Raw genomic sequence first — 23,472 nt, forward strand, 5'->3', positions numbered from 1 at the left:
TTTAGCTTTTTATTGCACTAAGCATATATACATAAAAGTGCACCATTTGAGTATATCGATGTAATCAGCATCCAGCTAATACCGGGGGCAGGGGGGACATGGATTAAATAGGTGATGGGGATTAAGGCATGCACTTGTTGGGATGAGTACCCTGTGATGCATGGAAATGTTGAATCAGTATATTGTACACCTGAAACTATTATAACACTGTATGTCAACCAACTGGAATTAAAATAAAAAAACATTAAAGTGGCTCCTGGGTGGCTCAGTCAGTTGACCGTACAACTTTGGCTCAGGTCATGACCTCACAGTTCACAAGTTCGAGCCCCACATCGGACTCGCTGCTGTCAGTGCAGAGCCAGCTTCTGATTCTCTGTAACCCCCCCACACCCCCCATCCCTCCCCTGTTCACGTGCTCTCTCTCTTCTCTCAGTAAAATATAAAAATATATATGCCATATATACTACTTTAAAAGTAAATAACCTTTAAAAGTAAATAACACATTAAGAACTATTAGAGCTAGGGTGCCTGGGTGGCTCAGTTGTTAAGCATCTGACTTCAGCTCAAGTCATGATGTCATGATGTCGTGGTTTGTGAGTTTGAGTCCCACATCAGGTAAGCACAAGCCCTGCTTTGGGGGAACCCTGCTTCCCTGTTTTCTCTTTCTTTCTCTCTCTCTCTCTGCTCCTCCTGTGATTCTCTTTCCCTACCCCTCACTCACTTGTGCTCTCTCTCTCTCTAAAAAAAAAAAAAAACAAAAAAACCAAAAAACCTCTTAGAGCTATATGAAGATCTGTTTTGAGAATCCTATCCTACCTGGGGTAGAGAGGTGAATTGGTGAATTCTGCAAACACTTGTTATTCTCTTCCTTTAATAGTAACGTAATATACTCATCAGGGGTTCAGAAGAGATGTGTGGTGTGCCATAAGCCACACGGAAAATCATTCTAAATTATTTATAGGGTATTGGCTGGGTGTGCAGTCTTGTACTGAGTTCTGTGGAGACCAACGTGAAGATTCAGCTTCTGCATTTATGTGGCATCTCTTAGGGTGAAGGAGAGAGCACAGAATGTACTTCCAGACTGAATGGAGGTGAACAGCTGTGCTCCCTTCTGTGCAGGCTTTTTAGCATGAAGAGTCTTTAATCTGTGTCCTTCAGCTGATGTAGAGTCAGAAGTGTGAGGAGATCATCTTCAGAACAGACTGGACTGGGTCTTTTCCCCCTTGGGACTGGAAGGTGGTGGTCACTTTTTCCCCAGTAGACAGGAAGCTGGGCTTTATCTCCCCAGCATTCCCATCCCCTCAAGAGGACCGTGTCACTCCAGACCGGGGAGTGTGAGTCTTTATCTGGGTTCTGTTTCCTCCGTGGGGCACCAGGTCCTGGGCAAGAGAACTTGGCAGGCTCTCCCCATGGCGGTCTTATTCCTCCTTCTGTTCCTATGTGGCCCCCCGCAGGCTGCTGCAGGTAAGGAGCGGGAGGTGGGGGATTCTTCAGCTATTTGCAAGGTCGTGAGGAACTATTGCTGTTTCTCCTTAGGGGCCTGCAGATGGCATGTGACTCAAGAAGATAGATTTACCCCAACTGACTTCCCCCTACCTCTAATTCTGGGGAAGATCCAGAGAAAATGAGGGTCCAGATCATGGACAGTTTCCCTTAGAAAATAAGAATAGACACATAAGTGCTTCTAGAAAAGGAGAAATGAGAGGAAGAGAGAAAGGTATATGCCAACTATTCCAGCCTTTTCTCTCTTGCCTTCAGATTCTCTCACCCACTGGAGGAGAGAGGAAGAAAGCCCTACCCTCTTCTCCCCTCCTCAACTTCTTTTATAGCTGTCACTTGAGAATTGTGTTCATAGCAAGACCCATGCTGGGAGACCCCAGAAGGAGCAGAAGCCAGGAGTTAGAGGTCAAGTGGGAGCTGTTGATCTGATGGAGGTTTCTAGCACCATAAAACCCCCTCTCCACAGACAATATCCAGACCATCTATGTAGCCTTGGGGGAGCCAATGGAGCTGCCATGTCCCGCACCACCCACTCTGAGTGGAGACGAACTCCTGTCCTGGTTCCGCAGCCCTGCAGCAGGCTCCTCCACTGCCCTGGTGGCCCAAGTCCAAGTGGCCAGGCTTGGGAGGGGGCCTTCCCCAGAGCCTGGGAAGTCTGTAAGGGCATCCAGGCTCAAACTGCTGGGGAACTACTCTTTGTGGCTGGAAAAGTCCAAAGAGGGAGACGCCGGTCGGTACTGGTGTGCTGTTCTGGGTCAGCACCACAAGTACCAGAACTGGAGGGTGTATGATGTCTCCGTGCTCAGAGGTGAGTGGAGGCATGCAGATGGGGGGCCACCGGGGGCCAGGAAGCCCAGCAAAAAACTAAGTGGTCCCTCTCTCCCCACAGGATCCCAGCTATCCGCGAGGGCTGCGGATGGATCCCCCTGCTCCGTCCTTTTATGCTCTGTGGCCCCTGCCAGACGCCTAGACTCTGTGACCTGGCTAGAGGGAAGGGGTCCTGTGAGGGGCCATGTACAGTCATTTTGGGGCGATGGGGCTGCCCTGCTCTTGGTGTGTCCTGGGGAACAGCTCTCTGAGTCCAGGGAACATAGACCAAGAATCATCAGCTGCCTCATGCCTCATAACAAAGGGGTCAGCTTTAGCCTGGCAGGTAAACTGAAGGAGGATATGGGAGAGGATGTTGTCTCTGGCACATTCTGCACCTGCTGGCCAGGGGAGGAGGATGTGACTTTGTAATTGGCCAGATTTGGGTTGGGGGTGATTTCCGGTGGAGCAGACCATCACCTGTAGGGAGAGGGCTTTTTTCTCATTGGCCAACTCTATAACAGAGAAGGGGGTTGATTAAGCCACCTTTCTGGTGGAATAGACCATTGGCCATGAAGGACAAGAAGGATTCCAGTGGGATATGCCATTATTCAGAAATAGGGTAACCTAGGATTTGTGTGGGCTATCCCATTTCAGAGAGGAAGTAAATAAGAATTATTGATGGGGGAGTTGTCTTTTTTTTAATTTTTAAAAAATGTTTTACATTTATTTATTTTTGAGAGACAGAGTGAGAGTGGAGGAGGGGCAGAGAAAAGGAGACACAGAATCCGAAACAGGCTCCAGGCTCTGAGCAAGCGTTCAGCACAGAGCCCGATGCGGGGCTCGAACCCACAAACCGTGAGATCACGACCTGAGCCGAAGTCAGACACTTAACCGACTGAGCCACCCAGGCACCCCGGGAGTTGTCTTTTGAAGAAAAGATATATGCACTGATGTTATAATGGCCTACTGAGAGTGAAAGGAGAAGGAGAAAAAAATGTATCATTGTTTTACAATTAAAAATCCATTATACACAGACAGAATGCCATTGGATATAGAATAACCCATTTACAAGGCAGGAGGGAGGAGAAAATTGCCATTAGTTTGGAAGGCAAAGGCCAGTTAATGAGAAGTGCCTGGGTCTTATTTCTCTCTACATCTACAGCACCTAATGTGGCGCCTGGCATTTGGTGGGCACTCAGTGAATGCTTATGGAGTGAATGAATGAAAGAATGAATGAATGGAAGGCACTTTACTTTCTCTTGAAACTTTGGATTACTATTAAGGATATGAGGAAAGATTGCTCATATGGCTGCCAGTTATGGCCGCCAGTCTGCTCTGGAGTTAGCTGTTCATATATGGGAGGGGGTGTATTGCTATTGGTTCAGAGGCTCAGGATGAGAGGCTTGAAAATGGGCAGAGTGGGTTGGTGGAAACTGGGGGCAAAGATGCATATGAGGTCTTCTGGTGGGAAGAGCCCACCAGACTATGGGGAGAGGCCTTTCTTTGGGGTATGGGAACAGACCCCTCACCACCTGCCTCCTTATCCCTATTGTCTTGCCCCTACTGTAGCCTCCATGGATGCCTCCCCTGCCCTCTGTGCCCCTGCCACGGGCTGGGATGTATCCTGGATCCTGATGCTGTTGCTTGCAGCAGGTCAAGGGTTCACCATCCTGGCCCTCAGCATCATGCTCTGGAGACAGAGGGTCCAGAGGGCTCAGTGCAGAGGTGAGTCCCTCCCTCCCAGAGGAAAGAAGAGAGCATGTGGGTGTGAGGCAGAGGGTTGCCTCTATACCCTATTTCTCTAGGGGAGGAGGGCAGTAAGGAATATAGTTCTGAATTATCTGATAATTTCTCTGCTGCACCCCATATGGCTCCTTCTTCTTAGATGCCTCGATTCCTCATTTCAAACCTGAAATCCAGGTCTATGAGAACATCCATGTGGCCCGTCTCAGGTGAGAAACACTAGGGGGTACAGGCTTAAATCCCAGAGGAGACTGGGGTTGGGATGGGTGTGGAATCCTAATTCTGAGGAGGTGGAGTATGGGAAGTATCCTTAATCTATCTTTCTGCTTCACAAAACCCACAGCCCACCTGCCCACAAGATCAGATGATCTCGATGACATCTGCTGGGAAGTGTGACCTGCTGTCTCTCCAGCCATCTGGCACCTGAAAGATTCGCCTGAAAACCCTGGCAAGGGGGGAGGGGCTGAGAGTGCTACTTTACAGTCCAGCTGGTCTCCAGCAGTCAAGCTGTGTGTGTGTGTGTGTGTGTGTGTGTGTGTGTGCGCGCGCACGCTTGTGTGTTGGGGGTGGGGGTTGCTGAAGGAAAGGAGAAGCATTATCTTGTGACGTCACCTATGAGAAAGTGTGGTCTCCTGTTTTATAATAGCCAGTGAAGGGGTGACCCTAAGTGCCCAGTCCCATGGGATTGAGGGGAGCCTGGGGTAGGGGGCAGGGGGTGTGGAGGGGTGGGGATGGACAGAGAGAAGGCAGAAGAATCCAGAGACTTGAGCAATGGTGGAGTATCAGTCTTGGGGAAACCAAAGGATAAATGGAGGAAAGTGAAGAAGAGAGAAGGCAAGGACTCAAGTAAGAGGAAGAGATGGACAGAGAGAAACAAATGGAAGCATCAAGTAGGAGGATGGAATGACAGAGAGAATGGGAAGAAGATTCAGGTGGCCTCTAAATTAAGTCAGACCACCCCCCACCTCCAGTCCCTCATCCCTGCTCAGTCTCATTTTCCCAGAGAAGAAGTTGAGGGAGAACAGGCACCTTTAATCAGACCCCAGACTTCCTTGCATGGAAGGGGAGGGCACTGAGTCAGGATGAGGGGTGGCTGTGCTGGGCCCCCACCCTGAGCCACCCTCCTTATCCTAGCACTTCATTGTGGCATCCAGAGTGGCAGAGGCTTATCAACATCCTGACATCCTGGGAGCTCCAAGAGTCCCATGGTATCTCCCTGGGGAGAGGGAGTGTCCGCAAGGGTGGGCGGGTGGATTCGCTGGTGGGGTGTGTAATTGGGCCCTGTGTGCTGGGCTGTCAGTGAACCCTGGACAAGTCTGGGCTGGCCAAGCAGGGAAGGGCATTGGTGCTCCCAACTGGTCCACTCCCCGGTCTCAGGCAGAAAGGAGCTGGACTCCCAGCCACATCCTTTTGTGTGCTCAAGCTTGGACCTCAGTGGAGAAAAGCTTTCAAGCTTTCACAGGAGTGTCACCAAAAGCCTTCATGCTACAGCAGCTTAAGCTGACCTGTTAGCAAGGAGGAGGACGGGAATGACACAGATGGAGAGTGAGGTGAAAGTTAGGGTTCTAGTCCCAGCACCCCAACCAAACCCACCAAGCAGCTATAGTTTGCTTTTAGAGAGCACACGCACATACACACCACACAGAGCAGTGTCCTAGACTCACAAATAGCACTTTTATTAAATTTACTCTTCATAGTTCCCCAAGAACCTCCTTCCTGAGTTCCTAACCTGCCAAATTAATCTTTCCTAGCAAGACTGTCCTCCTCACCATACCTGGTGCCCCTTCAATCCCCGTGCCTGGGACCCACAGCTCCATCAAAACACCTGCCTTGCCCAAGACCTGGAGCTAAGATAGAGCATCAACATCGGGCAACTAGAAAAGACAAAAGGCATAGAACAGGTGTTCTTTACGAGGCTGGGCTCTGGGCAGGTATCTATAGGGGTTAGAGCAGTGCCCGTAGGAATCAGGCCTTGGGAAGGGTCTGGGAAGGTATTGGGCCAGAGACCTGAGGTCTCTTCAGAATCAGGTTCTTGGGCATATCTCAGATGAGGTGTTTCCAGGGTGGTGGTGATGGTGGAGGAGTCCTGGTTTGAGGCTAGTGGAGGAGGTGGGCTCCCCACATGAAGCTGGCCCCGAGGAGGAGCAGGGTGATGAGGAGGGGGCTGGGGAGCCGCTGCAGCACGGTGGCTGTGTTGCACAGGTTCTGCTCACAGCAGTGGTGCCGCAGAGCATAGGAGCGTGACCAGTAGGTGGCATGGCCCTGCAGAGGGCACTGGGCCCTTGGGAGGCAGCCTTTCCGCTCGATGATCTCACTCTGCTCTGTGGGACAAAGAGGGAATGCTGAGGCCCGGGCAGGAAGGAGGCAAAGACTGTGTGGGGGGCAGCAGGAAAAGTAGGATGGATGGATGGAGATGGGCCTGGAGTAGAGCCATGGGACCAGAGTCCTACCTGAGGTGCCGATACTGATGCCACAAACTTCGTCATCCTGACACTCGGTGAGAACAGGATAGCAGGGTTTGCTGAAGCTGCAGGTGTAACAGCGGAGCCGTCCCCGGGTGGGGGATGTGGTGAGACCTGGGGGGTCAGCAGAGATCAAGACAGGCAAACAGGCCAGTGAGAGGCTCGAGCCCAGACCTGCGACAGGGATTCACAGAGAGATGTGACACACAAAGTGGGGAGAGGGAAGTGGTGAAAGGGAGGGAGGAGGGCAGGCAGAAGTAGAAAAAAAGACACAGAGGAGGGTGGGGGGACAACTCAGGAAAAGAGAAAGACACAGAAACCAGAGGGATACAGAGGTTGTGAGAAGTGCACAGACATGACAGAAGCCACGAGAGTCAGAGATGAACGTGGAGAGTGACACAAAATGCCAGACCGGGGAAGGCAGGGTGGCGGTAAAGAGGTTAAGTGAATGGTGCCACAGACAAGAGCGAATTAAGAACCGACACTGACACTGACCAAGGGACCCAGTAAAGAAGCAAAAGATAAGATAAAGGACAGGGGAGACAGAGGTCAGAGGCATGTCCAAGAGATGCTGCAAGGAAGAGATAGTTATTCTCAAATGTCTTCGGAAAGAAACTTCTTGTTCCACCTTCGCCTGGCCTGAGGCCATTCCCGGTAGCTCTTCCTTCTAAAGCCCTTACAACTCTCTTCTCCAGTCTTCCCCGCTTCTCCCCACCGGCCCACCCTTACCCAGTGCCCCACAGAGGAACAGGAGGCACAGACAGATGCTGGAGGTGCCCATGGCTGGACCCAGGGCTCAGGAGTCTGGGAGAATGTGATCTGCACCCCGAGGTCCCGAGAGTTGGAGCATCTGAGTGAGACAGGGAGGGACCAGTAAACAAACACACCTAGGGAGTGAATCTGGGGGGCGGGGGTGGAACCAGGACCAGATCCACCAGCCTGACGTGGGAGGGTCCTGGGCCTCTGCTCTTGCGTCTCACATCTCTCACATCCTCTCTGCCCCCTACTTTAGTCTGCTCCAGTCTTCAGGGTCTTCTCCATTCTGTGTTTGTTACTCTTGGCTGCGTCTGCCGCTCCAGAGTTATGTCTGTCACCTTCCCCCTCACTCCTCCCTCCCTCCCCTCCTCTCAAGCTGTTCTCCGCTCTGTCAACTCAGCTCCCTGTCTTTGTTTGCTCCATTTTTCCCCTCTCCAAGCATTTGAGTCTCTCAAGGTCACCCTCCTGGAAGCCCTGACCCAGAATGGCTCCAGTGTGGTGTTTGAATGTGAAATGAACACTACCCTCTTCCACCTGCCCCTCCACACAAAGCTCAGCTGTCTAAGTGGGACCCCACCCAGCTTCAGATCCCTTTGATCCCCCCAAGCCTCAACATTTGTACCCTATAATTATCCCTCCCAGCTTTACTACCACGAGGGAGGAATTAATCATGGGTGGGGCCAGAGGGACAGATGTGTTTCCACTGGGGGGGTGTGTGGCTCAGAAAGACTTGGAAGGAATGTGGGGATAAGATTTAGAAGGTGGTGGTAGATTCTGGAAAACTGGGTTTAAGACATTGGGGAGGAGAGCCTGATCTGAGGCATCAGAACAGGGATGCGCCAGGAGTAAGATAGAGGAGGGAAGGCAGAGGAGACAGATCTCCAAAACATTTTTTTTTTTTTAATCTCAGGACCTCTTCACCTCTTAAAAATTACTGAAGACAGAGCAGAGTTTTTCTTTGTGGGAGTTAATATTGGTATTTACTATATTAGAAATCAAAACAGAGCAGTTTAAATAGGTTTATTTAAAAATAAAAATAATAAACCTATTACATGTTAACAAAACATAGTTTTGTGAAAAGTAACTTCTTTCCCAACAACATAGAAAAGTAGTATCCCTCCACACTTTGGGGAATTACATAAAAGGCTTAAGAGAAGATGGCCAGGTTTTCACATCTTCTTCTGCACAAAGTCTATTGGGATATGTTGTTTTGGTTGAAGTATACAAAGAAAATCTGACCTCACGTAGGTATGAAGTTGGAAAAGGAAAACACTGAGGACCTTCCAAAAGGGTCTTAGGGCCAGGAATTCGGGGGCCACAGCTTTAGAACAGCTGCTGAGGAAGGAAGAATCTGGGGACTCCAGAGGATGCTGAGGGCTCTTCCTGCCATGGGGGCCCCTCCCTGTCCCCAATGGGGCCCCAGTGCCTGCTGGGGGAGATTCTTTCCTCCCTTTTTATTGCCCTATAAAGCCCAAGGCAAGGGGGATATAAGGCTGGCAGAGCAGGGTCAGGGAGGGGGGGGTGGGAGAGAGAGGTGATCCTGACACAGGCAGACACAATGAACTCCCCAGTTGTCGGGGTCCTGCTTGGCACCCTGCTGGGGACTGCCTTGGGTAAGGAGGCAGCCCATCCCCCTCTACCCACACTGGCTCCTCAGTCAGCCCGGGTCAAGCACCTCTTCTTTCCTGCCAGGAAACCAAATGAGGTGCTATGACTGCAAAGGAGGCCCCAGCAGCTCCTGCAAAGAAACCGTGGCCACCTGCAGGGAGGGAGAACGCTGTGGCTTCCTGGAGCGCAAACCCCAGCCAGGCCTGGGACCGAACAAGCTATCTGGAAACCGTGAGTCCTCAGTTTCTCCCTCTTCCCCCAGCCTTTCCCTGCCTCCAGCTCCTACTTCGATCCTTCTGGTTTCCAGAACCTTCTAGGCTCAGTCTGGCTCTGGGCAGATGGTGCCATGGCAGAGTAGAGCAGTCTTAGAGCCCTCTGGCTCTGGCACAGCCCCTCAGCAGCCCACTGTCCCTATGTTCCTACTTCCCCCTCTTAACTCTCCAGAGTCTCATAGGCCCATTCACTCACAAATGGTTGAAAAAGTTCTGTCCCTTGAGGTCAGGGACCAAAATAGCAAACCAAACTTGCAGACATTAGATAAGGACCAGGGATGTGTGTGTGTGTGTGTGTGTGTGTGTGTGTGTGTGTAATTTTGAAATAATTTTTGAAAATTATTTAGTAGAAATAGTATAGAGAGTTTACTATTTAGTAAAAATAGTACAGAGAGTTCCTGTATATCCTTCACCTTCCTTCCTCTAATGTTAACATTTTATATAACCACAGTACTATTATCAAAATCAGAAAATAACAATAACACTGGTACTACCAACTCATCTCCAGACCTTATTCAGTTTAGCCAGTTGTTCTACGCATGTCTTTTTTTGGGTTCCTGTACTAGACCGAACGAGAGTTCATCCACTTGCTGCACAACAAGCCAATAAAAACAGGCACCGAGCTTTGGCAGAGAAGAAAGATAGGCCATTTATTGGTGTGGTGCCATCCAAGATAATGGGGGAGCTGATGCTCCAAAGTCCCACCCCCTCCCCAACTGCTTGCCCATGAGGGTTTTTGAGGACAAAAGTGGGGATAGGGTTCTTCTGAGGAAGTGGACACTGTTGACTGGAAGTCCGTGAGGTCATGCTAGCAGGTGTTCTAGTGCTACTTCGTCTGGTCCTCGGACATCTTTTCCATCTCAAGTGACTTGGAATCTCAAAAATATCTTTATTCTTTTTTTTTTTTTTTTTAATTTTTTTTTTAATTTTTTTTTTTTCAACGTTTATTTTTGGGACAGAGAGAGACAGAGCATGAACGGGGGAGGGACAGAGAGAGAGGGAGACACAGAATCGGAAACAGGCTCCAGGCTCTGAGCCATCAGCTCAGAGCCTGACGCGGGGCTCGAACTCAGGGACCGCGAGATCGTGACCTGGCTGAAGTCGGACGCCCAACCGACTGCGCCACCCAGGCGCCCCAAAAATATCTTTATTCTTTATGTTAGAGATTTCATTAGGTACATCTAATGATCATATCTTTAGGATAGTGCTGATTTTAATTACTTGCCTTACAGGTTCCTTTGAGTGAGAAGCAAGCATTCCTATCCCTTGAGCCTAGGCTACGTGTTCCTTTGGCCAGCCCGGCTGTGCCTGGGGCTGATAGGACCTGTAGTGTTCATTTCTGCATCTGAACTGACGGTCCAGGACCCAGACCAGGATCCCACATTGCATTTTAGCTCTCGAGTCTTCTTAGTCTCCTCTGATCTGTGACAATTCTGAGTCTTTGTCTTCCATGACCTTGACACTTTTGAAGAGTCCTGATAAGTTATTTTATAGACTGTCTCTCAATTTAGATTTATCTAATATTTTCTCATGATTTCTAGATTGCAGTCATGAGTTTTGGGCAAGAACAGCACAGAAGTGATGTTGGTCCATTTCAGTGCATTGAATTAGAGGGTTCACAGTGTCAGTGTGTGGATTTTGGTCATTTGGTTTCATGGAGCTGTTTTTTTGAGGGGGGCAGAGAATCCCTTTGGGCTCCTTGAAGTCACATCCACTCTGCCCTAGAAGGCAAGTCCTCATGCGAAGAGTCCGACACCCCAGTCTCGTTCTCTCCTCAGCCTCAGTGACCTTGATTCATCACTATCCAGCCTGCGTGGCAGCCCATCGTTGCAATCAAGTGGAAACAGAGTTGGTGGGAGATGTGACTTACACAACCCACAGAGACTGCTGCGTCGGAGACCTGTGCAACAGCGCCGTCGCGAACACTGTAGCCCTGCCATGCCTCCTGGCTGCAACAGCCACCACACTGGCCTGGCTCTTGCCAGCACTGTAAAGAGGGTAGTAGGCTCAAGGGAAGGGAAGGGCACAAGGGAGCGAGGGAACAAAGGAGATTCGAGGTGAGAAGACAAACAGCCCTCTGTGAGCCATTAAAATCTATCCACCACCCTAGAGCTGACTGGAAAATTCTATCTTTTTTGATGGGAGAATTGCAGGAGTATTATGGGGGCGTCCATGTTCTAGTTTAGGGGTTATCAAGCATCAGTGGACTTAGTTATAATGGTGTACTCCTTAACCAATGAAACCCCAAGGGACAATGGAGAATCTGCTCTAAGTGACTTCTGGTCCTATTGCTAGGGAGAGTCTTCCCCGGCAGTGAGGACCATGAGGGCATGAGGGGAGTGGTCTCTGGGCTAAGTGGGGGTCATCAGAAATCAAAGAAACTGTTTGGGTTTGTTCCCCTTTCTCCCATTTGCCACTTGGTTCCCAACATGACTCTATAGGATTGAGAAAGGAAACGTAAGCACCATGCTAGGAGGGTTGCTTGGTGCCCTGCTTAGTAGCCTGGCCAAGTGAGGCCCTTGACTCTAACCTGAGGGACTGAGGCCTGTTAAGAGGGTCCTGGATTCCATCCCCATGCAACTCTCCTACCCTTTTTGGTGAGCCCTGAAGCCAGGCTGCACCTCCTTCTTGGCAGTACACCAGAGGTGTGGCCTAAATTTGGGATAAGAATCGTCGCTCCAAACACTGAGACCTGTGTGCCAACTTCAGGCACAGGAAGGAAGGATAGAGGCCTGAAAAACCCATTTCTCCATTTGCCCCAGCCCAGCCTCTCAGGGAAACCCCTGAAGGATTCTTGGGGGAGGGAGGGAGCTGAAAACATCATTTCCTGAGAGGGGGCCTCTGACAAGAGGTCTGTTGACAATAAACACACAATTTATCAGACATAGACATTTATTACTCAAAATGGAAAGAGGTGATCATGGGAATGGGGTATGTATGGGGGCCAGGGTTTGGGGAATCAACCCCAGACAGTGAGGTCATCAGGTCCTTCCTAGGAGCCTTCACTGGGGACAGGACAGAAGACAATTTCAGGCCCAGGTCCCCATCGCTCCCGGAGTAGGGCACGGTAGAGTGCAGGAGGAAAAATAGAGTGAGGAGTTCTATTGGGGAAGATTTGGAATGGTCTAGAGGGATATGGGCAGGGACTCAGGAGAAGCAGAGTGGAGGATGTAAAGTGGCAGGATGGGTAGAGAGACCATTGTCTAATTAAAGAAATGTGAAGAGTCTGGAGAAATGTTTTTCTGAGCAAAGGGAGCTAAGGAGAGGCCATTGTAGGGAGCCAGGGGACACAGGGCTCAGCTCAAGTTAAGGCAAGTGGGAGGAGGGGCAGCTATGGAGTGAGTCTCAGTGCAGCAGCCAGAGGCCAAGGCCAGCCAAAGAAGTCAGGAGGATAAGGGCCAGGGCCGGGGTGGGCCGAGGGGCTGGGCTGTTACAGTTGTCCTTGCTGCAGCAGGTAGTGTTATAGGTCAGACCCAGCTTGTGGTTGGTTTGGTTGAAGGTCTCCCGACAAGGCTCTTCGGGTGTGCCACATCGAAGGTTGGAGAAAACCCACATCTTACCTGAGGGTAGGAGTGGACAGTGGGGTCAGCTAGGATGGGCACCTGGCATGCCTGTGTCCACCTCCCCTCCCCACCCAGGCTTCCTTCCCTTCCTTCCTTCCCTACTCTGCCCCTGGCCCTCCCCTCTTTATCTCTTCTCAGTAAGTCTGACTGTCCTCCTTCACTTCCTTCCCCCGCCCCCTCACCCCAGTCTTGGTCCTATCACTTGTTGGCTGTGAGGCCTTGGACTTGTCAGTGTCTCTTTCTGAGGCTGTCTCCTCAGTGTAAGGAGAGCACCCACATCATAGGATTCTTGAACATGAACTCAAACAATCCATGTAAAGTCAGAGAATGGTGCCTGGTATCTAAGAACCCTTGGCCAAATATCATCATTCCTGTGATTGTCTGTTCCACCTCAGTCTGAGCTACAGTTGGGCCTCAGCCCTCACCAACAGAGTCTCCCACCGGTCCCCTCTCCCCCCTAAAGAGGGGGATGTTACCGAGGTACACATTTGTTGTCAGGCACTGCTGTCCTGGTTCTAGGCGGCAGGACTGCCGGTCCACACAGCCCAGCACAGGGACCTTGTAGCAGGAGTGACAGCGAATGTCAGCTGGGAAGACACAAGTCAGGCTGAGGTGATGGGGTGTCTGACTCACCTGGGGACCAGCAGAGCTGTGGGGTAGGGTGGAGAAGAGCCAATCAAGTAGGTGTTCTAACCTGTTTGGTTTGGTAGTGACAGAGGAGGTGAGTAAAGCAGCAACAGTGGAGGTGGGGGAGGGTGGAGCACTGCTCTGTGAATGCCCACACACTAAACACTGTCCTTCACCCCACCCCATGGGGGATGAGTCAAGAGGGGTAGAGCTACCAACAAAAACACAGGGCTGGGGATAGATGGAATGTGAGAATACCGTGGGCAAGGAATGGAGGAGGTGGGGGAAAAGATAAAGGAATTCAGAAGACGTCACAGATGGAGACTTAAAATTGGAAGAAATATTACAAATAAGAATGATGGTTGCAGCACTTGCATAAATGGCTTGTAACTTGAGGCTGGCAAGAAAGCCACCTACGGCCAGCTTTTATTTTTATTTTTATTTTTATTTTTATTTTTTTTAAGCTCATTTATTTTTGAGAGAGGCTGCGCTGTCAGTGTAGAGCCAAATGCGGGGCTCGAACTCACGGTGAGATCATGACCTGAGCCAAACCAAGAGTTGGACGCTTAACTGACTGAGCCAGCCAGGTGCCCCTGTGGTCAGCTTTAGCAATTTACTCTCACCACCTGGGACTGCCGTAAGTGTGGGATCCTGTCATCCTGGCGGCTTTGAGGAAGAAAAGAAAAATATCTGGGAACCAGATCATCAGATTCCACCTGAGCACCTTACCAAAAGGGAGAGAATGGAAGCAGAAAGTGTCACCCTCCAAGTTCCCACCTCAGCTAATTGCAGGTTTGGGTGAGCCAAGTGTGGCGAAGGAGGGGTTCAGTCCAAGAGTAGAGGGGTCCGGTGACTGCACCTCTGTGCAACAAATCCATTTCACCCTGGGCATGAGCAGCCTTGGCATTCCCTCCCTGGGAGGCTGGGATATCTCCCCAGTTTCCCAGGAGATTCTAAGAAATCCCTGGGACCCTCCAGAAGGCTTGTATCCCTGGGGGTATGCTCCCCAGGGAAGCCCAAGGGTGCACTAGAAAAGGCCACTGCCTCTCAGAATGACTGAGAACAAAATCTGATGGAGTAGATGGGGAGGGTAGGATGCACAAGAAGTCCCAGACTGGATGCCTAGGTTTCTGGGAGGACTCTGCTGAGTGCAGATGGTAAGAGGAGAAAGCAGTAAGCTGGGTCCCAGAGAGTTTGGTAGTGGAGTAGGGGAGAGGGGACCTGGAGCCCTGGCAGGTCTTGGAGGTGGGGAGAAGTGTGAAGGAGCCAGGAATCCTTGAGAAATGGAGCAAAGACCCTGTGACAGGGAAGCCTGGTTCTGGAGGCACAGGAGAACTGAGCCACCAGTTGGGGCACTTGGGATCCTGAGCAGTGGGCAATGGAGGGCGGTGGGTGGGGCAAGCTGTAGAAGTCCTTGGGGCCCCTAGATGCTCACCTGAGACCCAGCAGAGCAGAGCAGACAGGGTGAGCAGCAGAAGACCTTTCATGATGAGGATCCTGAGAATGGTAGCAAGTACCGCAGCTGACAGTAGATTTTCAGGGATCCGGCTCTGGGAGTTGAGTGGCCTTTTTGGAATTTATAATCCCAATGGTCCCCTCCCTTCCCTGCCTCTGGTGGCCCCTCCTTCTCTATTTACACACAGCTGACCAGGGATGGGGAGGTACTAAGCAGAACTGGGTGAAGGAGTGGGGATGGGAGAGAGAGGTAGCGGAGGATAGGTGAACTAGTGGCCAACTCCATTTCGGTTCTTGATTTCAGGTCAAGACACCCCTCCTGGTTCCCAGCTGACAGCCCTGCCTGCCCAGTCCTCTGAAGAGGCATCACCAAAGGCCCCTGTGATAGTACAGTGGCTGTGGTGGCGGTGCCTGCTGCTTCCTGGGAAATGGACAGTGGGATGTGGGCTACATTTACTGCCAAATTTGGGTCCCTGGGGGGAACTGGTACGGGCAGGTGAGCAGAAACTGAGGATGGAGAGGCTCCTGGGTGGCTCAGTCAGGTGAGCATCTGACTCTTGATTTCAGGTCATGATCTCAGGGTCTGTGGGACTGAGACCCGCATTGGGCTCCACTGCTGAGCATGGAGCCTGCCTAAAATTCTCTCTCCCTCTGCCCCTCTCCCCTGCTTGTGTGCTCTCTCTCTAAAAGAAAAAAGAAAAAAGAAATTAAGGATGGAAGAGGCCAACTTAATCTTGATTCAGCCCTGACTTGATCTTCCCAATCCCTGCTTAGCCACAGGACAAAGGATGAAGGGTTTGCGATGTCACCAGGGGCTTCCATGATGTCACAAGAACAGAGGCATAGGCTGGGGCTGCCTGCTAGGGAGGTGCTGCCTCAGGCCCTTAGAAGGTTCTCAGAACTTGCCCTGGCTAAACTAGGGCTTGGTCTGGCCTGGGTTGTTCTAGTTCAGTGAGGGCCAATGAAGTCCAGGGTGTGGGGCATGTGCACCTGCTCCAAAGTGTCTCTCAAATCAAAACCTGCCAGTCTGGGTGGGGCACCACTGGCTGGGAGGGACAGCGTGGGCACAGAGGTGAAGTAGAAGCTAAAATAAGAATAGAAATAATAGTAATAATAATAATAGTAATAGTAATAGTGAGCACTTAGTGCTCCTATGTGTCAGCCATTGTGCTAGGTGTTTTACATGTATTACTCTTTTTCTTTCTCAATCCTCTATGAGGTAGGTGCTTTTATCCCTGTTTTACAGATGAGCGAACAGGCCCAGAGAAGTTAAGCGACTTGCCCGCACGTGAAGTCAGGATTTGAACTCAGCCAGCCAGCCCGGACGCTCTGGGCCCCTGCTAAATGCAGGAGTTAAAGTTTTGCGAAAGTGTTCTGTAACCAGCCCGAGCACCACTTTTAACAGAGTATTGTTTGAGAGCTGTGAAGGGCTCCCAGAGGGATCCCAGCTGGTAGCCCCGCCCTCCTCCTCCTTTTATCGGAGCGCCCAGACCCGCGACCCCCCCCCCCCCCCCCCCCCCCCCCCCCCCCCGCCAACCCCTTGGTTTCCCTCTGGTCTCCTCTGCTGATCCACTCCCTCCTCTCCCCACCACATCCCAGTCATGGCCCTGGTTCTGCAACTGCTGCCTGTGCTGTTGGCGAGGGCCCAGGGAGACCCCGGGGGTAAGCCATGCCCCAGGAAAGTTGGGATAGGTGCAAGGAAAGACCGAGGCAGGGGGCGGCGCGGGGGTGGGGGAGGGGAGGGTGGTGTGTGTGGAAAGATGAGGAGCGCAGGAGAGCAGAGGAGAGGGGAGAGAGAGGAGACGGGAGTGGGATTCGTCTCTAACTGTGGACTTGCCCTAACCACTGTCCCCTCCAAACCCAGCTTCACTGGACGGCCGCCCTGGAGACCGGGTGAATTTCTCCTGCGTAGGGGTCTCGCATCCCATCCGCTGGGCCTGGGCGCCTAGCTTCCCGGCCTGCAGGGGCCTGTCCAAAGGACGCCGCCCAATCCTGTGGGCCTCATCCAGCGGGACCCCCACTGTGTCTCCCGTCCAGCCCTTTGCTGGTCGCCTACGTGCCCTGGACCCTAGTATCCGGCGGCTGGAGCTGCTCCTGAGCGCGGGGGACTCAGGCACCTTTTTCTGCAGGGGCCGCCGCGAGGAGGAGAGCCGTACTGTGCTGCATGTGCTAGGGGACGGGGCTGACTGCAGGGCTCCGGGGCCTGCCCACGGTAGGTCCAGGTCTTTGCGCACGGGGGCTTAACTCGAACACAGACCCTGGGGAGGGAGAGAGGCCTTGGCTGGACGTTCTTGACCTGGAGAGCTAGTTCTCTGTTCTCGCACCCCTGACCTCGGCATCCACCGCCATCCCCTCCTCCGTTTCCCCAGGGTCCATGTATCCCCAGCTCCTGATCCCACTGCTGGGCGCTGGACTAGTGCTGGGACTCGGGGCGTTGGGCGTGGTCTGGTGGTGGCGCAGGTGAGCACAATGGGTGAGGCTTGAGGCGGGAAGGGCAGGACTAGAACCTTCGCAGACTTTAGCTAGATCTAGAGCTGGGGCATGTGGTTTAGAGAAAAATGGGGGAGGTCACAACTTGGGCCGAGGCCACAGACTGGTGGGTGGAGCCCTGGCTTGGAAGGTGAAGATAGAGCTGGAGCAGGATCAGAGCATGGGCAGAATTATCGGTGGGAGTGGAGCCCAAATTGTTTGTGGGTCTGACCCTTCCGAGTTGCTGGGTTGCTGTTGGTCCCGAGGAGAACGAGACAAAACTGATGGCACTCAAAGACTCCTACACATCCGTTACAGGCGATCACCCCCGCACCCGCCTCAACCACTCCCCAGATTTGGTGAGACTAATTCCACCTCATTTTCCTTCTACTGCTCCCGCACTTCCCATCTCTCAATTCCTGAGTCTGAGCCCTTCCTGGGAGCAGACAAGTTGGTCACTTTCTCTCAATTCTTCAGCTCTGTCCCCCCCATATAGATCCACTGGTGAAAGTCGAGACCCAGAGGCCAGCAAAGGAGGAGGAGCCTAAGATCACAGGGGACCTGGACCAGGAGCCGGTAAGGGCCTGGGGATTGGAAGAGGGCTGGCCAGAATCCCCGAGGAAAAGCCTGTATCCCCCAGGGAGTCAGATCTCTGAGACCCTTCTGCTTTCCTGCCCACCTTTCAGAGCCTGCTCTATGCAGACCTGGATCATCTGGCCCTCAGAAGGCCCCTCCGGTTAACCCCAGTGGTCCCTGCTGATGCCTCCACCATCTATGCGGTTGTAGTTTGAAGGGAAGTCCTTATTCCAAACCTCGAACCTCGCAAGCTGGGGGTTCTCAGCTCTCCACAACTTTTGGCCCCTCCTTGGCTACTCACTTGGAAAAGGAATCCACCATGGGATAGAATCGAGCACTAGCCTGAGAGTCAGGAGCCCTGGGTTCCAGGCTATCTCTGCCACTGATCTTGCTCCTTCAGCTACCCCATCTCATAACTTCACCATTGGTGCTCTCTCTAAACCTGATCAAGCCCTGTCTCCCTATCTTAAGACATCAACAACTCCTAGATAGTTGTCCTACTCTTCCCTTCCCCCCACAGTCCAGCTCTTTGAACCAGGGGCCTACACCCATATTTTCTTCTCCTTTACTCCACCCCCACTGCTCATCTGCTCTCCATGAGGTTGCCAGTGAGGTCCTGATGGCCACACCCAGTAGATTTTTTAGCATTCATCTGGCTTGGTCTTTGATCACTCCCTTCTTTAAGCTCTGTTTTTCTTTAATGCTGGTGTCTTCCTTTTGGACTCTTTTTCCTTGCTCCCTACCCCCATGGTATTCCCCACCATTCTAGGTTTGTCCTTTCTTTATCGGACTTCCCTCTTTGGGAATCTGCCATCCGCAGCCAGTTCTCAGCCCTCACCTCTGCAAACAACTCAGAACTCTCTCCAGCTCACATTTCCGGGAATGGGATCTCCCAACTATCCCTGAGACATCTCTGTCTGGTTGGCCGTAGGCATTTTGCACACAGCATACCCAAAACCCAACTCATTGTCACTTAATACTTGTCTGCATTCTCTATTGATCAACCCAGTTGCCTAAGCCAGAAACTGGGAGTCATGCAGACCTTCTTCCGCTCACTCCCACACAATGAACCAAGTCCTATTTTAATGTCACTGTGAAATCCTACCCTTCTTCACGCCCAGGGCTACCACCCGAATGTACTCTCATTTCTTCCCTGGTCACCCATAGCCCCACCTCATCCTCTTGTCCTTGTCTTCCTCCCTCAAGCCAGAGGGGTCCTCCCCAAATGGTAACCTACTCCTCATGGCCTATATTCCAGAATTGCAGTATTTCTTTCCATAACCTTCAGCTCTGGAGCCATGGGCCTTGGCTTTGGGTACAAGGTGCTGCAGCACTCTGCCTACTCTCCAGGCTTGTCCCTGTCACTCCACATGCACACAGCGTGCCAGCCTTGGAGAGATTCTCCCCAGCCTCCAAATATGCCTTTGCACAATTCAAGTCCTTCTTCCTGGATCACTCTTCCTCCTCCTCCCCACCACCTTCCTGGCTAATTCTTCTTTATCCTCAGTTGAAATGTAGCCTTTCCTGGGAAGCCATTCCTGACCCTCTTTGCCTACCTCTGTGTACATCTTGATGCCTTAGGCAGTCTCCTTATTTATCTCATAGCAACAACATCCTGTGAATTGTTCCATCACAACCTGTATTTCAATTTCATATACTGTGAGTTCCCTGATATCAGGAGACTGACCCTTTTTAATTTTACTGCTAAGCCTCAGTAAATGAGTGAATGAAAATGAATGTCCCTGGAAGTGTCACTTCTTCCTCTCTATCATCTAGGAGTGAGTTGGTAATCTACCAGTTTCTGAATCATCTGACATTTGGAGAAATTGAGTGATCCACCCATACTCTTTCTTCTCTCCCTCATATGTGCTGCCCACAATAGAAATTCTATCCTGTCCATCTTGTGCCCAAACACCTATGATAGGGCTGGGCAATGAGTCAGTAAGTGCCTAATGAGGGTTTGATGAATGAAGGAGGCCTCCTTCCCAGCACTAACCCCAGATTTCAGCCCTGCCCCTACCCCTCTGCCCCAATAAGACACAAGCCACAACCCAGTCTAAAAGGTTGGTTCTGTTTATTAGCTCTGAGGAAGATGACTCACCCAGTGGACTCTATCCTTTTTCCCACACTAAGCCCTCCCCCCCCCCATCTTGGGGCCCTCTCCCCACTACTACCTATTCACTGTCCTCTATCTAAGCCTCCTTCCCCTTCTAATCCCAATGCTGCCCTACCCCTGGCCAGCCAGGACCCCAAGGCCAGGCCCTCAGCTGTGGGGGCGTGTGCTGAGCACCAGGCAGAGGGAGCTGAGCCCAGCGCCTGCCTTCTCCAGTTCTGAGCAGGACACAGGTACCAGCGTGACATCAGAGAGCTTCTGCAGTGCCTGCAGGGAGGATATAAAGTGAGGAGAGGGGAGTAAGATCCTGAGGCCACAGCCAGGCCCTTCTTCTAGCCAGCTCAGGGTGGTACCACCCATGCTTCCAGAGACGGTACCCCTTCTTCCTCCCACTAAGAAGGCCTGAGACCCCTTTCTCTGGTTGGTGGCAGTGGTGGAGCTGCTGCCTTCCCTCACCTCCTGGCTATTAGGCAGGTCCCCGCCTCCACGGTGCAGGAGAAAAGGGGGCACACCAGGCAACCCAGGACGCAGAAAGAGACAGTCAGCAGCTGCGTCATCTGGGAGCGTCAGGGACGCATAGGGGTGGTCCGTCAACACTGCCATCGCCTGAGGGAGAGGAAAGAGGAAGTGCTGAAGCTCAGAGGGCTGAGGACACAGTTACATTTGCTGTACAATAATGCTAGCAAGCACTTAGCCCTTAGTATGTGTCAGGCAGTGTTCTAAGTGATTTAGTTACCTCTGTTCCACCTCATACTCACATGCACTTCCTTCTACCTCCAACCCTCTTCTTCCCCTCTCCAGCCCCTCCCAGTCAATTTCATACATCCTTCAAGTCATAGCTTAGTTGCCATCTTTTGGGAGTTACTTGAAACTCGGGAAGATGATGTGAATCTGCTGTGTTCCCTGTCCTTGTCCTGCTAGTATAACAACTTGCTTTCTCACAGGTTTTCACACTAGATAGTCCGCCCCATGAGGGCAGGGTTTGGAGTTAATTCTCTGAACCTCCCTGCTTTCAGCCTCTAGGGCCGGGAGCCACACCCACTTTTGTGGCCAAACCCCAACCTGCCCCACCCCTGCCCCGCCTCTCACCCTGACAGCCTTTTGGGCGGCTTCGCTGCTACCCGCTACCACAGTGCGGGGTCCCCCCATGCCGCAGAGGCCGCGCAGGTGGGAGGGGCTCGAGACTGGCACTGTGGAGACAGCGAAGTCCTAGGGGCAACAAGGGAAAGAATTCAGGGGAAGTGGGAGGAGTGAGAGGATTCCCTAAAACACAAGCTGCTTTTGGCTCCTCCCTACGCCGCGTCCCACCCCACGCCCTTCCTACCCCATCAGCTCCTGGCTCCCCCAGCACGAAGCTGGTCCTGCTCCTCACCCGAAACGTGTCCGCCACGATCTCAGCTCCTCGGTGATTGGTCCACTTGGAGAGACCTACGAAAAACTCCCGGCCTGAGCCCAGGGAGGCCGCGGGGGTTTAAGAGAGAGAGTGAGTTGGAAACAAGGCCCGACATGGCCCAGTCTCAACTCTGCTTCCCAGTGCAAAGCCCAGGAATGCAGGCACCTCAGCCTCACCGGTAAAGAGAACATCAGTGCCATCCAGCGTCGCGTTCTCATCTCCCATCTCCACAATCCGGAGCCCAAGGTCCTGAAGGGCTTTGCGGACTCCATCGACCTTAGGGCAGGAAAAGAGGGCGCGGGGCAGAGACATTCCCACCTGCAATTCTTAAAACCCCTTACGGCCAGCTACCCCTCTCCTCTTACCCACCCGCACCCTGGCGCTCACCTCCGGCCTGCGGGCGGGGCTCCAGGGCCGCGTGATTAGGGCCGTGTCCCCTTGGATCACGGCGGTGTCACCGAGCAGCGGTCCCAGCGGCAGCGACTCTTCAGGAGGCAGTTCTAGCAGCTGCAGCCCCAATCGCTGCCTCAGTTTACCCCCCAGTACCCCGTGCTCCCTCTGGGCTTTAGCCAGGTCCAGAGCCGGGAGGCCAGCTCCCGCACCCTCCCCCGAAGCCAGGCTCTCTGGGACCCCCCGGATCAGGGCATGGGAGCAGCGGCCCAGCCCCTCCCCCGGCGTCCCCATCCCATCCACACAGTCTCCCCCTCCGGCCGCGCTGATTTCTTAGTTTTCTCTTTTTACTTCACCTGTCTGGGAGAAGAGACAGAAAGGGAGGAGGGCAAAGAAAGAGACATGCACAGAAGGGCGTAGGGGGTGGTTAAGAGCGCCCGGGTCTTCCTTCTGCCATCTCCGGGCGCCCCTCCCACTTCGCCCCACCCCCTCCAGAAGTTCCCCTCCCGCCAACTCCATTCCACCCCGCACCCTTCGGGGTCTGCTTCTTTGGAGGGAGTCCGAGGAACAAGACCGGGACCCCTAATCTCTAAAACACCTGTTGCCCCTGTTCGGGGGCTTCGCGAGGTCCCTGCTAGGCGCCCCTCTTGGCAGCCGCTAGGATGCGCTCACTCCCCAAAAATGCAACGGCCCCGCCCCCTTAACCCTCAGCTGCTCGCTGCCATAGGGACCCGAAGTGAGGCAAGGGACCCAAAGGGGTTATGGGACAGGAGGAGACAGCTGGGGAGATAGTCAGGGACTGGGAGATGGAAGTCCTGAATGCCCAACAAGAAAGGGAGAGAGGGGCAACGAGGGAGGAATTAGAGCCTAAGGAGTTAAATATCTTCTCTCCACCCCTGTCGGTCGTGCTACCCCTAGCACGACCCAGTAGAAACCAGACCGAGTCCCGGAGGACTGGGAGAGGTCTAAAACGAAATCCAAGGGGCGGGGAAACCGGGGGCGTGGTCCCAGGGAGCGGGCACCACTCCCGGCTCCAGGACCGTTTCCCCGTCCATCTCCCCCAAAGTCTACCCAGCTCAGCTCCGCACACAAATTTCGGCCTCCTGCACTCTGTCGGGTATTGAGCACGGGCCCGGCAACCTCAAACTCTGGCCCGCACACGGTCCGGGGGACATCTCCAACCCCTAGACTTACCTCTAGCGGCCACCCAGACTCCAGCGCTCTTGTGTTCTTGGCTGGGGCCCCACCCCCCTGAGGACAGAGTTGGTTGGAGAAGGGAGTCCTAGTCTTCAAGCCTCGGGGGCTGGAGCTCTTGGCTTTGGAGGGGTCCCTGGGTAAGGCGAGCTCAAGAACTACGGTGGGGCGGGGGCGCGACTGTCTGGCGGCTCCGGGGCATTGTCTAAGCGGGACGGGGCGGGGCTCCTCGAGGCCACGCCCATTCCGCCCTGCTACGCCGCGCCCACTCCACAGGGACTGCGCTCCCCTTCTCTGAACTCCGCCCCGCCCCGTGAGTGCTGCCCAGGCCCACCCAGATATGGAGGGCCCTGTCGGCTGGGCAGCAAATGCGACATGGACCGCAAGACAGCGTTATGGTGGACCGGCACGAAAAATGGAAGCCTGACCACAAATACCCCTCTTCTAAATTCCTGGCTTCTGCCCTGAGCTCAAGGTCACTGACCCACCTTTCATTCTGTGTTACCCACACTGCAGCCCCCTTTGTGCAAAACGACACTAC

The 23,472-nt window shown here is 52.9% G+C and overlaps 4 protein-coding genes across 12 annotated transcripts; 2 read left to right on the plus strand and 2 right to left on the minus strand.

Moving 5' to 3' along the window:
• The first annotated feature begins 1,303 nt into the window (after positions 1-1,303).
• LY6G6F (lymphocyte antigen 6 family member G6F) lies at positions 1,304-11,249 on the plus strand. Of its 4 annotated transcripts, none has more exons than XM_081795711.1 (6): positions 1,305-1,464; positions 1,967-2,308; positions 2,390-2,653; positions 3,880-4,035; positions 8,964-9,110; positions 10,930-11,236. In XM_081795711.1, exons 1-6 carry the CDS (start codon positions 1,410-1,412, stop codon positions 11,142-11,144), a joined length of 1,179 nt encoding a protein of 392 aa, XP_081651837.1. In that variant the 5' UTR covers positions 1,305-1,409; the 3' UTR covers positions 11,145-11,236. The 4 variants fall into 4 exon arrangements, with proteins under 4 accessions (XP_081651836.1, XP_081651837.1, XP_060471115.1 ...); XM_060615132.2 differs by lacking the exons at positions 8,964-9,110; positions 10,930-11,236 and adding exons at positions 4,196-4,262; positions 4,397-5,761 and having other exon boundaries at positions 1,309-1,464; XM_081795710.1 differs by lacking the exon at positions 3,880-4,035 and having other exon boundaries at positions 1,304-1,464; positions 10,930-11,238.
• Positions 11,250-12,025: 776 nt separating this feature from the next.
• Positions 12,026-15,665, minus strand: LY6G6C (lymphocyte antigen 6 family member G6C). Its single transcript, XM_060615135.3, has 3 exons — positions 14,777-15,665; positions 13,191-13,301; positions 12,026-12,711 (listed from the first exon to the last, which is right to left on the minus strand). The coding sequence occupies exons 1-3, from the start codon at positions 14,826-14,828 to the stop codon at positions 12,497-12,499; spliced, it is 378 nt and encodes a 125-aa protein (XP_060471118.1). The 5' UTR covers positions 14,829-15,665; the 3' UTR covers positions 12,026-12,496.
• Positions 15,666-16,336: 671 nt separating this feature from the next.
• Positions 16,337-21,374, plus strand: MPIG6B (megakaryocyte and platelet inhibitory receptor G6b). Of its 6 annotated transcripts, none has more exons than XR_009604899.2 (6): positions 16,337-16,458; positions 16,661-17,008; positions 17,166-17,256; positions 17,507-17,624; positions 17,762-17,841; positions 21,287-21,374. XR_009604899.2 is itself a non-coding variant. In XM_060615160.2 (6 exons), exons 1-5 carry the CDS (start codon positions 16,398-16,400, stop codon positions 17,811-17,813), a joined length of 612 nt encoding a protein of 203 aa, XP_060471143.1. In that variant the 5' UTR covers positions 16,337-16,397; the 3' UTR covers positions 17,814-17,841; positions 21,287-21,374. The 6 variants fall into 6 exon arrangements, 4 of the variants coding, with proteins under 4 accessions (XP_060471143.1, XP_060471139.1, XP_060471141.1 ...); XR_009604898.2 differs by lacking the exon at positions 21,287-21,374 and adding an exon at positions 17,952-18,065; XM_060615160.2 differs by having other exon boundaries at positions 17,584-17,624; positions 17,743-17,841.
• DDAH2 (DDAH family member 2, ADMA-independent) lies at positions 19,899-23,355 on the minus strand. Its single transcript, XM_060615155.2, has 7 exons — positions 22,932-23,355; positions 21,735-22,097; positions 21,524-21,623; positions 21,327-21,400; positions 21,044-21,163; positions 20,411-20,560; positions 19,899-20,221 (listed from the first exon to the last, which is right to left on the minus strand). The coding sequence occupies exons 2-7, from the start codon at positions 22,029-22,031 to the stop codon at positions 20,105-20,107; spliced, it is 858 nt and encodes a 285-aa protein (XP_060471138.1). The 5' UTR covers positions 22,032-22,097; positions 22,932-23,355; the 3' UTR covers positions 19,899-20,104.
• Between the last annotated feature and the right edge of the window lie 117 nt (positions 23,356-23,472).

The sequence above is a fragment of the Panthera onca genome, chromosome B2, assembly GCF_046562875.1.
Source record: "Panthera onca isolate mPanOnc1 chromosome B2, mPanOnc1 haplotype 2, whole genome shotgun sequence".
Taxonomy (NCBI): Eukaryota; Metazoa; Chordata; class Mammalia; order Carnivora; family Felidae; genus Panthera; species Panthera onca.

Bases quoted from the DNA above. Each gene is read 5' to 3' on its own strand.
- LY6G6F (XM_081795711.1), top strand. From the start codon at position 1,410: ATGGCGGTCTTATTCCTCCTTCTGTTCCTATGTGGCCCCCCGCAGGCT. The intron at 2,654-3,879 runs GTAAACTGAAGG...CCCCTACTGTAG, and splicing joins GGTCAGCTTTAGCCTGGCAG to CCTCCATGGATGCCTCCCCT. The intron at 9,111-10,929 runs GTGAGTCCTCAG...TTCTCTCCTCAG, and splicing joins GAACAAGCTATCTGGAAACC to CCTCAGTGACCTTGATTCAT.
- DDAH2 (XM_060615155.2), bottom strand. From the start codon at position 22,031: ATGGGGACGCCGGGGGAGGGGCTGGGCCGCTGCTCCCATGCCCTGATC. The intron at 21,164-21,326 runs GTGAGGAGCAGG...TGTTGCCCCTAG, and splicing joins TCGTGGCGGACACGTTTCGG to GACTTCGCTGTCTCCACAGT. The intron at 20,561-21,043 runs GTGAGAGGCGGG...CCTCTCCCTCAG, and splicing joins CCGCCCAAAAGGCTGTCAGG to GCGATGGCAGTGTTGACGGA.
- MPIG6B (XM_060615156.2), top strand. From the start codon at position 16,398: ATGGCCCTGGTTCTGCAACTGCTGCCTGTGCTGTTGGCGAGGGCCCAG. The intron at 16,459-16,660 runs GTAAGCCATGCC...CTCCAAACCCAG, and splicing joins GGCCCAGGGAGACCCCGGGG to CTTCACTGGACGGCCGCCCT. The intron at 17,009-17,165 runs GTAGGTCCAGGT...CCGTTTCCCCAG, and splicing joins GGCTCCGGGGCCTGCCCACG to GGTCCATGTATCCCCAGCTC.
- LY6G6C (XM_060615135.3), bottom strand. From the start codon at position 14,828: ATGAAAGGTCTTCTGCTGCTCACCCTGTCTGCTCTGCTCTGCTGGGTC. The intron at 13,302-14,776 runs GTGAGCATCTAG...GTGTCTTCCCAG, and splicing joins TCTGCTCTGCTGGGTCTCAG to CTGACATTCGCTGTCACTCC. The intron at 12,712-13,190 runs GTAACATCCCCC...TCCTACCCTCAG, and splicing joins GACAACAAATGTGTACCTCG to GTAAGATGTGGGTTTTCTCC.